The 16,755-nt window shown below is 36.0% G+C and overlaps 2 protein-coding genes across 5 annotated transcripts; both read left to right on the top strand.

Moving 5' to 3' along the window:
• The first annotated feature begins 283 nt into the window (after positions 1-283).
• Positions 284-10,262, top strand: lctla (lactase-like a). 4 transcript variants are annotated; one of them, XM_051115834.1, is made up of 15 exons: positions 472-746; positions 920-1,086; positions 2,294-2,454; positions 2,536-2,623; positions 2,736-2,845; positions 4,384-4,512; positions 4,735-4,830; positions 5,529-5,583; positions 5,671-5,832; positions 5,938-6,212; positions 6,330-6,456; positions 8,867-9,066; positions 9,242-9,305; positions 9,491-9,564; positions 9,669-9,798. In XM_051115834.1, exons 2-14 carry the CDS (start codon positions 960-962, stop codon positions 9,562-9,564), a joined length of 1,668 nt encoding a protein of 555 aa, XP_050971791.1. In that variant the 5' UTR covers positions 472-746; positions 920-959; the 3' UTR covers positions 9,669-9,798. The 4 variants fall into 4 exon arrangements, with proteins under 4 accessions (XP_050971789.1, XP_050971790.1, XP_050971791.1 ...); XM_051115832.1 differs by lacking the exons at positions 472-746; positions 9,491-9,564 and adding an exon at positions 284-419 and having other exon boundaries at positions 9,669-10,262; XM_051115833.1 differs by lacking the exons at positions 472-746; positions 9,491-9,564 and adding an exon at positions 290-403 and having other exon boundaries at positions 9,669-10,262.
• A 172-nt stretch (positions 10,263-10,434) lies between these two features.
• Positions 10,435-16,324, top strand: tipin (timeless interacting protein). Its single transcript, XM_051113825.1, has 8 exons — positions 10,435-10,538; positions 12,208-12,359; positions 12,967-13,057; positions 13,647-13,722; positions 14,385-14,507; positions 14,732-14,786; positions 14,873-15,052; positions 15,545-16,324. The coding sequence occupies exons 2-8, from the start codon at positions 12,221-12,223 to the stop codon at positions 15,763-15,765; spliced, it is 885 nt and encodes a 294-aa protein (XP_050969782.1). The 5' UTR covers positions 10,435-10,538; positions 12,208-12,220; the 3' UTR covers positions 15,766-16,324.
• The last annotated feature ends 431 nt before the right edge of the window (positions 16,325-16,755 follow it).

Below are 16,755 nucleotides of genomic sequence, written 5' to 3'. Positions count from 1 at the left end.
CATCCTTTATTAAAAAAAAATCTGAATCAGAATTGGTTCAGAAATGTTGGTTGAAATATGAACATTTTCATTTCACCTTTTTCATAAACTTGTATTTCCCCCTTTGGGGGCCAAAATGCAAATGTATCACCCACACCAACATCAAGTTTGCTTACAGAGTCAAATGTTCAATTCTATAAAACATGTTAGGAGCAGCACTTTTCCCCTCTCAGCCCATTGAATTTGAATAGTGGGTATTTGAGCCTGTGTGCGGCTCCTGAATGGAGCTCGACTCTGCTAGAGGCTTCGCTACTGTTTTGTGTTCGCGGGCACACAGGCACTAGGCAGCTTTGTGAGGGTGAATGAAGTTTAGAAGCTTAGGTAACCTTCTGGCACTTTGGAGTGGATTCCATTCGAGACAAATGTGAGGCCTGGAGCAGGTATATGTCTATATGTGCTTGAGTGCAAATCTAGATAGAGGGAGAGTTTGAGAGCGAGGGAGAGAGAGACATGAGACAGGGCAAAGCAGCTGGTTACAGCGAACAGAAAGGAACATTTTAATCATCATCTCATCCTCTCTCCTTCAGACAGAAGCTTGTATCTCCTCTCTTCTGGATAAATACTTTTGAGATGTCTTTCATATTGGCAGCTCTTGACAAACTGACTTACTTTTTGTCACTGATAGCCTTTTGTGTCAGTTTGTCTTACAGCTGGCTGAAATGAGAATTGATTCATCTGATCTGATCTGGGTTTGGAAATTTTTGGAGGTATTTTCAGCTGATTGCACGTGGATTGTGACAGCTTTTTAGTTTGGGATGCATCAGTGATATGCCTCAGCTTTGAAAGCTTTGGAAGCTGACCACTCTGAGTATGCTGAAAGCTGAAAAGACTTATTTAAGGTGAGCTAGAAAATTAAATGAGTCTGTTTTAATCTATGCAGGTGCTACTGGTGAAAAACGAAGCCCTGTGAGAATAAGAGGATGCTACAACACAGTTTGTTGAGGATATGCCACATTCTTCTGTTGGCACTGTGCATTTATGCCAGTGAAGACTTTGACTGGACCAAGAATGAAATGGGATCATTTCAGTATGGCACATTTCCTTCAGGTAAAGCATTATTCATAACAGCAAGTTACACTTACAAACAACAGCAAATAGAAGTGTGTTCTTGAAGAACAAATATTAAAACATAAAGAATAATACATAGATCTGGTAATATATGAAATGATATACACTCTTAAAAATAAAGGTGCTTCATGATGCCATAGAAGAACTTTTTTGTCTAAATGTTGCCATAAAGAACCTTTAACATCTAAAGAACCTTTCTGTTTCACAAAAGGTTCTTTTTGGTGAAAGAATGTTCTTCAGATTATAAAATGAGATGGTTCTTTAAAGAATCCTAGACTGAATGGTTCTTTGTGGAACCAAAAATGGTTCTTTTATGGCATCGCTGTAAAGAACCTTATAAAGCACCTTTACTTTTAAGAGTGTACATTACCAGTCAAAAGTTTCTGAAATATTTGGAAACATTTTTACTATTTAAAATAACTGTTTTATATTTGAATATATTTTAAAATGTAATTTATTCCTGTGATTTCTGAATTTTTAGCATCATTACTCCAGTCACATGATCCTTCAGAAATCATTCTAATACTCTGATTTACTGCTCCAAAAAAAAAAAAAATATATATATATATATATATATATATATATATATATTATTATTATTATTATTATGTGGAAAACAGCTGAGTAGAATTTTTTCAGGTTTCTTTGATGAATAGAAAGTTCAAAAGAGCAGCATTTATCTGAAATATAATTTTTTGTAACATTATAAATGTCTTTAACATCCTTGCTATATAAAACCATTAATTTCTATAATTTCTTTACCCCCAACAAAAAACAAACAAACAAACAAAAACTACTGACTCCAAGCTTTTGAATGGTATTGTGTATATAATGTTACAAAAGCTTTTTTATTTAAGATAAATGCTGATCTTTGGATCTTTCTATTGATCAAAGATTTAAATACTAAAAATATTACTTCAAACAGCAAATCAGCATATTAGAATGATTTCTGAAGAAACGTGTGACTGAACAGTGTGACAAGACTGTGACAAGTAATGATGCTGAAAATTTAGCTTTGATCACAGGAATAAATTAAATTTTAAAATATATTAAAATAGAAAACAGTTATTTTAAATAGTAAAAATATATTTTACAGTACTTTGGATCAAATAAATATATGAAAACGAATTATATGAATTTCTTTCATTTTATATAAATAGCAAAGTATGTATGCATACATTTTCAGGATTTTCTTGGGGTGCTGGCAGCTCAGCATATCAGACAGAAGGAGCATGGGATAAAGATGGAAAAGGAAAGAGCATCTGGGATGTGTTTTCTCACAAAAGAGGGAAAATTCACCTAAATGACACTGGTGACTCTTCCTGTGAAGGCTATTATAAAATAAAGGTGCTATAATTTCTTTTTAAATAAATAATGATGTATGTAGGTGCTTTGGTTCTAAGATTATCTTTTTAATGTCTGTTTTAGGATGATATTGCACTGATGAAAGACATGAAGCTAAACCACTATCTCTTTTCCATCTCCTGGCCAAGGATTTTGCCCAGTGGACTGAGGAGTAATTCAAATTAATTGTGCCAAATTTAAAAATATATATATATATATATATATAGCTTTTCTTGAAATGTTTTACAAGAGTCATTACCAAAAGTTTTTCTGATTGTTTTTAGATGAGTACATCAATGAGAAAGGGATAGAGCACTATAATAACCTAATTAATATGCTTCTGGAGAACAGAATCACGCCAATTGTGACGCTGTACCACTGGGACTTACCTCAGGTAAAACAAAAAAAAATCCCCACACAGGTAGACAATGACTGTGTCTGAAATCACATACTGTACGTACTGTTTTGTAGGTTCTACATTTAGTTAGAAACTAACTTCATGACCGTTAAAAAGTATGTTCTATATCAGAAATGCCCAAACTCAGAGAGCTAGTGTCCTGCAGAGTTTAGCTCCAACTTGCCTAAACTCTGTAGGACACCGGCCCTCCAGGTCCAAGTTTGGGCACCCCTGTTCTATATAGTATGAATAGAGGGTATGCATTGACGTCACTTTCCCGCCAGAACGCGCCCGCTCAGCCAGACTGAGTGGCAAAAGAACTGGACTTAATAGGGAAGCTGCAAAAACGCAAGTAAAACAAAACGATAATAGTTTTGCTGGACTCAGTATAATGTTCCTTACAACTTAACAAATATCCAGTGGTCCATGGATATTTATATGCAGCCAGGAATCGTGTTTCCTGACATTTATATGTGCCTGATTTCAACACCGGGGAAATAAACAAAGCAGATTTGCCTGTGAACACATTTTGTAAATACAAAATAGGCTGGCCTAGACCCTGGTGATCACTTATATTGATGTTATATATATGGTCATATGGTCCAGCCCAAAATCTTATATAGTTTTTCTCAGTGTTTATTTAAAAACATCCAGTTATGCAGAATTTAAATATTTAACTGATGAGTTGTCAATATGATATATGACAATACAACATATAGGGTGTGATTTTACCGCAATATTCAACATATTAACATGAAATGATAACTGCAAATCTGTGTTTTGCCACCTGGAGTCCATTTGTTTCTTTGAATTGCAGCATCCATTTTCTTTTCCTTTTTGTAGCTTTTGGCAGCCTGTAAAAATATACCTCAGGTTTCTTGTCAGATCTCTTTGTACAGTCAATCGCAAAGCTCGTTCTGGTTTTAGAGTTTTGTGTATTGTGTCGCAGCATTCACATTGAAACTAATGCTGCCAATCAGTCTTTTTGCCACTCAGTGGGCAGAGCCGCACTCACTCCAGCTGACAGTGATGTCACGTGCATACCCTCTATAAGGGTAGTACGAATTAAATTGTCACTGTCACGTGAGTTACCAGCATCACAGTTGCTTCGCTCCTCTCCCATAGCATCGTAGGGTTTGCTAAACTTAACAGATGGGTAAGTAACCCAGCTGCCTTAACATTTTAAGTTGATTCAACTCAAATATATAAGTTGTCACTTAGTATAATTTAACATTTCAAGTTGAATAAACTTTTTTGAGTTGACTGAACTTAAAATTTTAAGGCAGCCAGGTTACAAATTATTTTAAGTTGACTCAACAAATTGTTTTTTTACAGTGTAGTATGAATGCAAACATATTTGTCTTGCGTACAGTTTATTGCCTACTATAAAGTAGTGAATTAGGCATATTCAGACACAGGGAATGATTCTGAATTCTCTTCAAAAAATGTATGATAAGTATGTCAGAGTACACACCTTTAAAAAGAATATACATCAATTTGATTTAACCCTCAAAATCATATCTGTGCCTTTACAGGTTCTGGAGGAGAAATATGGAGGATGGCAAAATGCCAGTATGGTCAACTTCTTCAACGATTTTGCCAACTTGTGCTTTGAGAGATTTGGCAATCGAGTTAAACACTGGATCACCTTCAACAATCCTTGGGTAAGAATTGTAAAAGTAGCGTACAATTCTAACTTGCTAAAAATGCTATTAATTTGCATGCAGTCCTTTCCCTAGAAATTCAACAATAAATTAAAGCCTCTCCTAATTTTTTGATCAAATAAAAGATACAACCGTTCTTGTCACTTTTACTTTGACTTATTTGAGAAAAATCATTTAAATATCTGCTTCAAAGCCCACTCTTACTACCTTCCATATTTCCAGTCTGTTGCAGTGGAGGGTTATGAGACTGGAGAACATGCTCCTGGTCTGAAATTGAGGGGTACTGGTGCCTATAATGCTGCCCACAACATCATTAAGGTGATCAAAATCCACTACAGTCTACTGCAGTCTAATAACTATAATAAATGAGCAAGAGAAATAATTCATATGCTAAGTTAGCAATGCAATGTTCTGATTATGGACAGGAAAGAAAAGCTAAATCTAAAAAACAAATGCAAATAAGCGTGCATTAAGGGATAACAAACTATTCCGCAAATACCTATCAACTATTACAGTAACAATTCACCCAAAAATTAAAATTCTGTCATTAGTTACTCACCCTCTAGTCTATTCATAAGACTGTTCATCTCTTAGAACAGAAATGAAGACATTTTTGATGAAATCCGAGGGCTTTCTGCCCCTTGTGGTACTCTCGTGAACGTACGTTTGAAGACTGACAGGGAAGACAAGAAATTGTTGAATAAAGTCGTTCAAAATTAATGTTGAATCACTGATGTCACATAGACTATTTTAACAATGTCATTACTACCTTTCTGGGCCTTGAACGTGGTAGTACCATTGTCTATGCAGGGTCAGAAAGCTCTCACATATCATCAAAAACATCTTAATTTGTGTTCCGAAGATGAACGAAGATCTAATGGAACGACTTGAGGGTGAGTAATTAATGACAGAATTTTCATTTTTGGGTGAACTATTCCTTTAAAATCACAGTGTTTCTGATGAAAATTCAAACGCATTGAAATGAAGCTCATTTTTATCCTCTGCTGCACTGACAGGCTCATGCTAAGGTCTGGCACACATACGATGCCCAGTGGCGAAACAAACAGAAAGGTAGACAAATTTCAGATATTGAATTCAGCTTTTACCTTGCCAAAGCCAAAAAGGTCCAAACTGGTACAAGTGTTTCTGTCATTTTAGGTATGGTGGGGATCTCCCTGTCAGCTGACTGGGGAGAACCAGTGGACATCACAAATCAACGTGATATAGAAGCTGCTGAAAGATACGTCCAGTTCTACTTGGGCTGGTTTGCCACGCCACTCTTTCATGGAGACTATCCTCAAATAATGAAAGACTACATAGGCAAGCAAACTGCAAATAAATAAAAAAAAACACAAGACAGGCTTATTTAAGTGGGTGTTAAGATGATAATTACTACATGAGTACTTCTGTGTTTCATTTCCGCAGGTAGGAAGAGCGCCCAGCAGGGCCTGAGTAGCTCTCGCCTGCCTGTTTTCAGCCCTCACGAGAAAAGTTATGTCAAAGGCACTTGTGACTTCCTGGGCATCAGTCACTTCACTACGCGCTACATAACACAAAAGAACTTTCCTTCCAACCGTGGAAACAACTACTTCACTGACCGTGACCTGGCTGAGTTGGTGGACCCACAGTGGCCTGATCCTGGATCAGAGTGGCTCTACTCTGTGCCATGGGGCTTCCGCCGTCTGCTTAGCTTTGTAAAGGTACATTTACACATCTCTGTAAACAACTACGCAACAACTACTTCCAGACTGTGGCCGGAGTAATCTGACTAGGAATGGCACACTGGCATTTAGCGACTCAAATCTCTTTATTCTTAGACACAGTATGGAGACCCCATTATATACGTGACAGGAAATGGTGTATCGGAGAAAATGATGTGCACAGAACTGTGTGATGACTGGAGAATGCAGTACTTGAGGGATTACATCAATGAGATGCTCAAAGGTCAGAATCAATATAAAAATCTATGCCTTGTATTTTTAAATATGCTCTTAGCAGTGGTTCTTAACAAGGAGGCCAGAACAAACCTATGTATACATAACAAAAAACTAAGATGAAATGATCAAAAATCATATTTCTTTTTTGCCCTCATAGACTATTTTTTTAACGCGGGAGTAAGCCTGTGGGTGAGATTTCGGATTCATTAGCCGCTATAGGGAAAAAAACAAGAAGAATTACAACGTGCAGTAAACGGTTTGCACTACAAACCAGTGTGTTCATAATTAACCCTTTAACTGTCACTCCCATTTTTGAACACAGACATATAAATGCACTAGAATTCATGAATGAAAACATTTTGTAATATGATTTTGATGTACATTTTCCATGGTAATGCAATGTCTGATTTTAAAATGCCTTTCAAAGGATGAATTTTAGCTGATATATAATTTCTTAGGTTTTCTAAAGCGTGATAGGGAAAAAGGCAATGAAGAAAGTCTTTTGTGACAAATGTCACAATTCATGTTACGATATAGATGTTTTTTAAGTGGCACTCTTGACATACAGTACTGTGCAAAAGTTTTAGGCCACTAGTATTTTCACCAGCTAAAAATGGTTTAAAGTAAGTTATTTCTATCTTTTGCTGTAGTGCGTCAGTAAAAAATATCGGTTTACATTTCCAAACATTCTGTTTGCCATTAATTGTAATAATCTAGTGAGATTTTTGTTTGCACAAGGAGTCTGACAACAGCCAGTGCTCAGTGATCATCATCCAGTCTTCCTGGAATGACATGAAGACACAGAACAAACTGAAACAGAGTAAATCCAGAAGAACTGTGGCAACGTCTCCAAGATGCTTCAAGAGACCTACCTGCAAAGCTACCTGAAAAATTTTGCGCAAGTGCACCTAGGGCAAAAGCTGCTGTAAATGCAAAGAATGGTCGCACCAAATGTTGATTTCATTTAGTTAATTGAAGGTAATTGATAAAGAAAATCTATTTATGACAGCATCCTTATTTTACAGCATTTTTACACAAGTGCCTAAAACTTTTAACAGTGCTGCAGCTTTGCAGGTAGGTTTCTTGAAGCATCCTGGAGACTTTGTCACAGTTCTTCTGGATTTAGTCTGTCTGAGTGTGTTCTGTTTCTTCATGTCATTCCAGACAGACTGGATGATGATGAGATCAGATCTCTGTGCAGAGCACTTGCTGTTGTCAGACTCCTTGTGCAAACAAAAATCTCACTGGATTATTACGATTAATGGCAAAATGAATGTTTGGAAATGTAACCTGATATTTCCTACTGACACACTACAGCAAAAGATAGAAATAACTTACTTTAAACCATTTTTTAGCTGATGAAAATACTAGTGGCCTAAGACTTTTGCATAGTACTGTATATTAATCTATTACTTTTCATACATAATTTCTAACACAAAATATGGTAAAATATCTATTTAGGAGTCTTAGACCTTTCCAGCGATGTATAGTTTGTCATGATTAGATTAGGATTTATTTGTAATATGGTGAAGTAAACCATATTAACCATTAGGCGTCCCACAGGGGGGACGGTGACAGTTAAAGGGTTAAGATAATACATTAAAATAACCTGGTAAGACACACGAATTTGTAATATCAAGCAGCAAAACTAGCTGTTTTGTACAGCTAAAAATAGCTACACGCGGATGAGACCGGAAGCCAGACCCATAAAATTTACAAATGGCTGTGCCCACTCTTACAGGAAGAAAAAGGTGGATAGAATTGTGTTTAATTTATTTCAGCACTCACAATTTCTGTTAATAAAAACATTCAGAAAGAGTCAGAATTGTCATCAGTGTTGCTAAGTCTCCAGCATAACTGGGCTACTTTAACACTGTGGCCACGGGTTGTTTTTTATGTCCGCGGGTTAAAGCAACCCCAATAATGTTATATTTAGCCCTTGAACTGCAAACTGTAGCAGGAAAACCCCGCCAAAAAATGTGTATTTTACCCCCTGGAACGCGATTGGGCTAGTTTTGAGTAGCAATTGAGCGGGTTTTTTTTTTTGGGAAAACCTGGCAACCTGGCAGAAATATCAGAGGAAATCTCTTATCATTTATGATGGTTATGGATAGACTATGAATATTGAGTTGGAAAAGGGGAGGCCTTTCAGTCCAAAAAGTTGAGAACCACTGTTTTAGAATAGACCAAATAATTTGAGCCATTCGACCTGATTCACAAAAACATTCCGAACATGCAAATCAAAAATTATGGAAACTTAATTACGGACCGACCATGTGACTAATTGAGTGTCTATAAAAATTATAAATGCTTTCTTTTAAATGCAACAGTTCCACAGAGCTCCAAATCATAATTTTCTTCATACATTAATGAATAAAGTCTATACAACCACTCTCAACTTTTTATTTCCCATTCAGCGGTTAAAGATGGAGTGAATGTGAAAGGCTACACAGCTTGGTCATTGCTTGACAAGTTTGAGTGGGATGAGGGCTACTCTGAAAGATTTGGCCTGTACTATGTGGACTTTGGCAGCAAAAATAAACCACGCTACCCAAAAGCATCAGTCCAGTACTACAAGCGCATCATCAGCTCGAATGGTTTCCCTAATCAGAGAGAGGTATGGTTTCATTGAGTTTAGCATTAAAATTGTATATTAAATTATTTTAATTTCATCTTCTGCGTCAAAGAGTCTAAACATTTTTGTGCAATCTGTGTGAGAAATGTATGTTGAGTCGTTATAGTACGTCTCAGTTTACATCCTATGCATTTAAGATGGATAATGTTTACCACAGATTGAAAGCTGGAAAAGAAAGGCACTGGAAACATGCACCTCAAGTAACCAGCTTCTTGCAGCAGGTTAGTGTAACTGTTGCTGACTTCTCTCCCTGCCGGGCAGCACGGCCGGCGGTGATCTAGCTGGGGCAAATAAAAGAAAATTCTGTCACAAATTACATTTTCCATTTATAACCAAACACAATATACAGAGAAGGAAATTATATGGTAACTTTCTAACAGGAATTTTCTTTTGTTTGCCCTTTCAGCTAGAAGAAAATCCAAGGAAAATAAGGAACATGCAGATATGCCAAAGGTTTGGCCTGTGCATGATGAAGTTTAGGTACAGGGCTGAGGATGTCACGTTTCATACGTTTTCAGTCCAGAATACCTTTATATTTTCACTGAATGTATATGCATTACGTACCTTTGTTTTTTTTTTTTTAGATCCACTGATCAGCCACATGGAGATGGTCACAGAGATTGTCGTCCCCACTGTGTGCACTCTTTGCATTCTCCTCAGTGCAGTTTTTCTCATGTTTCTGCTGAGAACACGAATATAAAACGGACTGCTTTACATTTACACCACTATATTTTTTCACATTGCACGTGTCTGTACAACATTTCTCTTTTTTTATTGATCATTATTAACAATGATGACATGCTGAGACTTGTTTACATGTAAATTCAAATAAAATGGTCCACAAAGGTACCTCTGTGTTCATGCATTGTAGGACCATCCAAACATCTCTCAACAAATTACTCAGAGGATAAGTTGAGGGTTTGGTGTTTGATTATGAGGTGAGAAAAGTTAGATGGAACTTTCTGAAACTTTTGAAAGCAATTTTGTAACACTATTAACAATGACGTTTGTATACGTGGCAAACAAACAGACAATAAAAGAGATACTACAATAAATGTGTTTGTGAAACCTTTTAAAATACTGAAATTCAGTGCAGAAATACACTGCAGTATACAATCCACCGTGTATGACATCTAATCTGTGCTTTCAATAAAGTTTGAAACCAAGCATTATATCTATTTTGGTATTTTGATGTGTCCACCTCAATAAACTGGCAAAACTCCTTTTTGTTTTGTTGTGGAAATCTGACTTGCCATTTCTCCACAACGGTAGACGTCGCAGTTCTCGTCATCCACAGGAACAGCGACGCAACATAACCACTGACGTACACCGTGGCAGAGATTTGATTGGCTGAGGGGAAAGCCGCCGGTAGAAACTTTGGCTCTGCTCTGTGCTGATGGTCTCGTGTTGTGGTTGGTGTTGAAGTTTCGTCCTGTGACAGCACATATTCGACGGTAAGTTCGTCGGACCGCGCTTATATTCAGTTTTTCACTAATTTACAGCGACTTCGGTTGGGCTTGGTGTTCAGACATGGGTGAAACCGAGGGAGGTGTGCGGATTGACATTGTCTGGCGCCAAAAAGCTCTGACAGTAACAAAACCGCTCTTCTTAATGTTTACGTTTATCCGTTCAGTTCTACTCCTAAACTATGATTGTACTGTATGTGTGCTAGGTTTGCTAATATAAGGATGATTTCCTATTACTAAATGATGTGTATTGTTTTATACTATTTATGTACTTTTCAGACTATTTTTGAAACCCATAAACTTTTTATTTTTATAAATTATGAGCCAGTCAGCGTTTTACAGTTTACGTCTGATAGAATGAACTGTGTAGACCTAACTTATCTGCGACAGTACAAAGATATGAATATTTAGTAAGATCAATGCTGAGGCAGTTTATGATTTGCTTTCTGTTTGTAAACAACTTCTTGGAATATACTAGCATAGCTTTACAGAAGCAATATTGTGGTGACAGGTGGTTTCTTACAACTGTGCACTGAACTACTAATGATAAATAATTGACCTCATATAGGATTTATTTGAAATTGTACACTACCAGTCAAAAGTTTTTTTAATGTTTTTTTTAAGGATGTCACCAAGCCTGTATTTATTTAATCCAAAATGCAGCAAAAGCAGTAATATTGTGAAATACTTTTACTATTTAATATAACTGCTTTCAAGTTGAATATATTTTAAAATGTAATTTATTCCTGTGATCAAAGTTAATTTTCAGCATTACTCCAGTCTTCAGTGTCACATGATCCTTCAGAAATCATTCTAATATGCTGATTTGCTGTACAAGAAACATTTTTATTACTATTATTATTATTATCAATATTTAAAATAGTTGAGAACATTTTTTCAGGATACCATTCAAAAGCTTGGAGTCAGTATAATTATTTATTTATTTTGGAAAGAAATTATAGAATTTAATACTTTTAATACTTTTAGCAAGAATGCTTTAAATTGATCACAAGTGATGATAGACATTTATAATGTTACAAATGATTTCTAATTCAGATAAATGCTCTTCTTCTTCTTTCTATTCATCAAAGAAACCTGAAGAAATTCTACTCGGCTGTTTTCAACATAACATTAATAATAAATGTTTTTTGAGCAGCAATTCAGAGTATTAGAATGATTTCTGAAAGATCATGTGACTGGAGTAATGATGCTAAAAATCCAACTTTGCCATCATGATTACATTTTAAAATATATTCTTATAGAAAACAGTTATTTTAAATAGTAAAAATATTTCAAAATGTGACTCTTTTTGCTTTACTTTGGGTCTAATAAATGCAGGCTTGGTGAGCCGAAGAGACTTCTTTAAAAAAAAACATTAAAACACTTTTGACTGGTAGTATATAGATTTAATTTCATAATTTAAAAAAATAATTTAATTAGAATATAATGGGACATTTTTATATAAAATTAATATTTAACCATGTACACCCAGAAAACAGAGACTGTTTATTTTTTTTGCAATGTTTTCATGTTCAGAAACGCACAAAAGAGAAAAAACAGCCGATGCATCTAAACTTGTTGAATCGAATACCACTGAAAGTAAAATTCAGTTGTATTTATGTTCTAGAATTGATCATATGCTCCTGTCTCTCTACAGGATCCCATGAACCATGATTGATCCAGTAGAAAATGACCTGTTTGACATCCCAGATTATGAGCAAATACAGGACGAGAGATTCCCTCCTCTCCCTCCTCCATCGTCACCTGGTCGGGGAGACATCGAGGAGGATCCATTTGGCGATGGAGAGGGTCTGTTTATCATTCTTAACCATTTTAAAAATCAATGGTGTTCGTATGTTATAAGTGCTTTTTGTGATTTTTGTCCAGTTGCTGCTATAGCAATGTGAGCTGTTACAATTCCTCATCCTGCTGTCCCATGCTACATAATCTCTGCTGTTCATACTGTACAGTAGAATCTTCTGTGTACTTTAATCTCATGTTATGATAAAACCAGGGTTTGAAATTAACACCCGCCAAATGTAGGTAAAAATCAGCTTGGCGGGTTAAAATTGTGCACTCATTAATTTCTTGGGCTATTGCGCAGCATCTGCGCATATCTAGCTTGCTTGAACATACCTGACAAATAGCGGTGCGGCGGGCGCGCTGGTTTCCTATGCTTTGAAGCCATAACGAAGAGTCGAAAAACACCTGAAGACTCACACCGTGTCTACGCTGGACATGAGTGGCGTGACAAAATACAGTAGAACCCAGTAAGATTAATGATGCTGGTAACCAGCATTTAATTTGGCAAAATTAAAAAATATATATATTTTACCAAAAAATGGTCAAATGTGGGGGGTGAGTGAAAAGGTTAAATTGAAGCCCTGGATCAAACCCATATTGTTTTGTTTTTTAGGTCAGGAGGAAGGAGAAGTGTCAAAACTAGCAGAAGTGCCAGTGGCAAAAAGACGAACAGCGAGGCCTCGGCCTAAACTGGATGCAAACAGGTACTAAGGCAGATGGTAGTTAATTGCTAATTACTAATAATCTGTTTTGTTTTAGCACAGACTATGATTGCATTTACACCCTCCATTGTCGTTTTTATTGTTGCAAAATGTAAACTGTAGTATTGCACAGATCTGTATATAGAAAGTTGGATGTATATTATATGCAAATGTATCTGTGTACACATAGTACACTCAAGTAAAGTGATATATATATTTATACACACTGTATAGGAAATCTCAGCTGCCTGATTAATTTTTTTTAGTTGCAAAATGTAACTATTATTACCCAGCTCTTAATAAAAAGTTGGATATATTATATATTAAATTGTCCAAATTTATTTGCATACTGTACATACAGTATATACTATAGGCGATGTACTATATAACATGTTTAAACTGCTTTATTGCTTGTATTGTCACAAAATGTAAACTACATTACAACGTTAAGATATTTTAAACATTAATTCAACATGATTTACTCTATAGCTGTTTTGAAACAATATTTATTGTGAAAAGTGCTATAAATACATTTGACCTGACATTTCTCCAGTTTTTGCAGTTCATCTCCTTCAACTCTTCTCTCTATTAGGTTGATTTCTGAGAAGGGTCTTCCAGCTTTGCGTACTTTATTTGATGATGTTAAGTTCAAAGGCAAAGGGCATGAGGTAATGTCTCTTTTTTTGTTAGGTGAGTACAAGGGCTGCCCCCTAATAGACAGTTAATTGTTAGTCGACCAGAAGTGGCTTGGTCAACATGCAAGTAGTAGCAACTTTACTTGGCCACTAAATCTAATGTTAAGTTAGAAAGATGTGCGCTATTGAAGTGTCTGGATGCTGAACAGTACTGCGCTTACTGAATATTAGATGGAGGCGCAGAGCAAAATGTCTGCTTTCATATGAACCAATTCAAATGGAAAACAAATAGGTTCATCGCTACTGCGGAGATGACAAGTCAGTGTCACATCTCGTAAGCTGAAAACAAAGAAAGCACGAGTTTAATACATTATTAAAATGTTAATGCAGCCTCCTTACTGTTTTTCCTGAAACATTCGTAATCATTACTTCTGCCTGTATGCTGTGGCAGACTTATTATTATGACTTATTAGGCTATTAAAGGCTCATTATTATGTTTTAAATGGTTTATTAGTAAACGTGCAATTGTCAAGTAATGCTTAAAATGAACCACTACTAGTAGACCTGAAAATCTTTAGTAGAGGGCAGCCCTAGTGAGTACAGATGCTGTTGTTTCAGCACTTGTGTATATAAATGAATCAAAATGATATGTGAATACAGTTGTCACTGTGTACCTTGTTCATCCATTGATTCAGGCAGAGAACCTGAAGCTCCTCTTGCAGAAAATGGAGAACTGGGCCCATCGCCTATATCCTAAAATGCAGTTTGATGAGTTTGTTGATAAAGTGGAGAGTCTAGGAAATAAGAAGGAAGTTCAGGTAAGATTTCTTGCACTAATGAAAAAGAATATTTTATCTTGAGGCAGATTCAAGCTTACCTTGTGGCTGTTTACACAGGATGTGTATTCGAATACATCCTGTATGAACATAATATTTAATCAAGGAAGCGGTGACCTTGTTTAAAAACCCTCAATGTGTGATATTGTACATCCTGAAAGGAAGTTATCTCCATCCTTTAACACAGTACTTTGTTTCCCCATTAGACATGTCTAAAACGAATTCGATTGGACATGCCAATAACACATGATGACTACACTGGTAATGATACTTTTCACCTTAAGCTGTCTTGCATTAATATTGGAAAGCAGTAGGTAAAAATTCATTGACTTTCTACTCCATTTCAGATGAGCCTGAGGTTCGAGTACAAGAAGAGTCTGATCCAATTGTAGATGAAGGTTTCCCTGAAGATCCATTTGTCCATTCTACTCCTGCTCCACCCTCTCTCACTGAGGAACAGCAGCGGCGCATAGAGCTCAACAAACAGCTGGCTCTGGAGAGAAGACTTGCGAAACAGAAACAGCTAGGTGTGTGGAGTCATTTGATTTCATGATCTCATCAACATAATGTGGGTGTTTGTATGGTGTGTTATGATTAGAATGAAGGCTCTCTCGTTTGCCCCTAGTCCTGAAAAAAATCTGGGTCCACTGTTACGCACATTTTTTTTTTTTTTTTTTCCCGTAAGAATGGGCACGGCCATTTGTGAATGTTTATGTGAGGCTTCCGGTCTCATCCGCATTCAAGTATTTTTAGTTATACAAAACAGCTCTTTTTGCTGCTTGATATTGCAAATTGGTGTGTCTTACCATATTATTTTAATGTATTATCTTAATTATGAACACACTGGTTTACAGTGCAAACAGTTTAAAGTTTACTGCACGTTCTATTCTTCTCATTATTTCCCTAATGAACCGGAAGTCTCACCCATAGGCTGACTTCTGCGTTGAAGAATAAGGTGGATAGATTCAGCTGCTTCATTCTCATTTTGAATCACTATTCAGTACTTTTTTCTCCTCTAGAATCCTCTCAGAATTCCATCCAGGTGGATGCAGATGAACCATCAACCAGTTCTTCAGGACAGTACCTCAGTCAAGAGAATCAGGGGATTTTTGATCAGAGCACCTCAGCCCAAACACCACTCAAACAAAAGCCAGCTGCTCTTCAGAATTCCCCTTTATATGATAATGAGCGTGCTAGTCCTGTTCCAAATGGCATAGTTGATGATGATGATGAGGATTGAACCAGTTCTCCCTGTTTGTACCGAAAGGACTATGAATAAATTGATTAGTGTTTTTGGGATAGGCAACTGCAGTCAGTTGGGGTTTTTCCATGTTCAACCTTATAAATCATAACCCAGTCATATGCCAAACCCTTTTTTTACAGCTCATAGGCATGTTTTGTTATGCCAACCCAGAGCTTGATTACCAATGGTCTTATACACACATTAATCTAGTTCAGCTTGCTTGCATTTTGTCATATCATCTTTTATCCTCTGTGAGGATATAAAAATATATTTGCTCATATTCAAACTTTCCAGTCATTTTTTTCTCAGGTTCACAGCAAGTTCAATGTAAACCTGAGAATAAATCACCACTTTCTTGTATTGTTGGCTGGAGTTTATTATAATGTCCTAATGTAAGCGCACAATACTACAGGACAAAAAAAGCTTTCTGAGGTTGACCCTTTCTGTTTTTTGAAAATTATGCCAGTTTTTCATCACCTTCTAATGTTACTGTCCGTTACGTTTATCCCTGTTCTCTTATTTCAGTGTACGTTTTTCTGAATAAAAATGTTGATGAAGAAAACCCTTTATGCGTGATGTAATTTATGCTGATCTGTATTTTGAAGTAACTTTATCAATCACAACTTATTTTTTAAAACACTAGGCATCATATACCCTACCAGTCAAAAGTTTTTGAACACTTAAGATGTTGAATGTTTTTAAAGTATTCTGCTCACCAAGCCTGTTTATTTGATCCAAAATGCAGCAAAAGCAGTAATATTGTGAAATATTTTTACTATTTAAAATAACTGCTTTCTATTTGAATATATTTTGAAATGTAATTTATTCCTGTGATCAAAGCTAAATTTTCAGTAATATTACTCCAGTCTTCAGTGTCACATGATATTTCAGAAATCATTCTAATGTGCTGATTTGCTGTTCAAGAATTATTTATTATTATTAACAAGATTTTAAAACAGATGAGTCCCTTTTTTCAGGGTTCTTTGA

The sequence above is a fragment of the Labeo rohita genome, chromosome 7 (assembly GCF_022985175.1).
Source record: "Labeo rohita strain BAU-BD-2019 chromosome 7, IGBB_LRoh.1.0, whole genome shotgun sequence".
In the NCBI taxonomy this organism is placed as follows: domain Eukaryota; kingdom Metazoa; phylum Chordata; class Actinopteri; order Cypriniformes; family Cyprinidae; genus Labeo; species Labeo rohita.
Note: the sequence above shows the minus strand (reverse complement) of the source record. Positions and strands in the feature narration are given on the sequence as shown.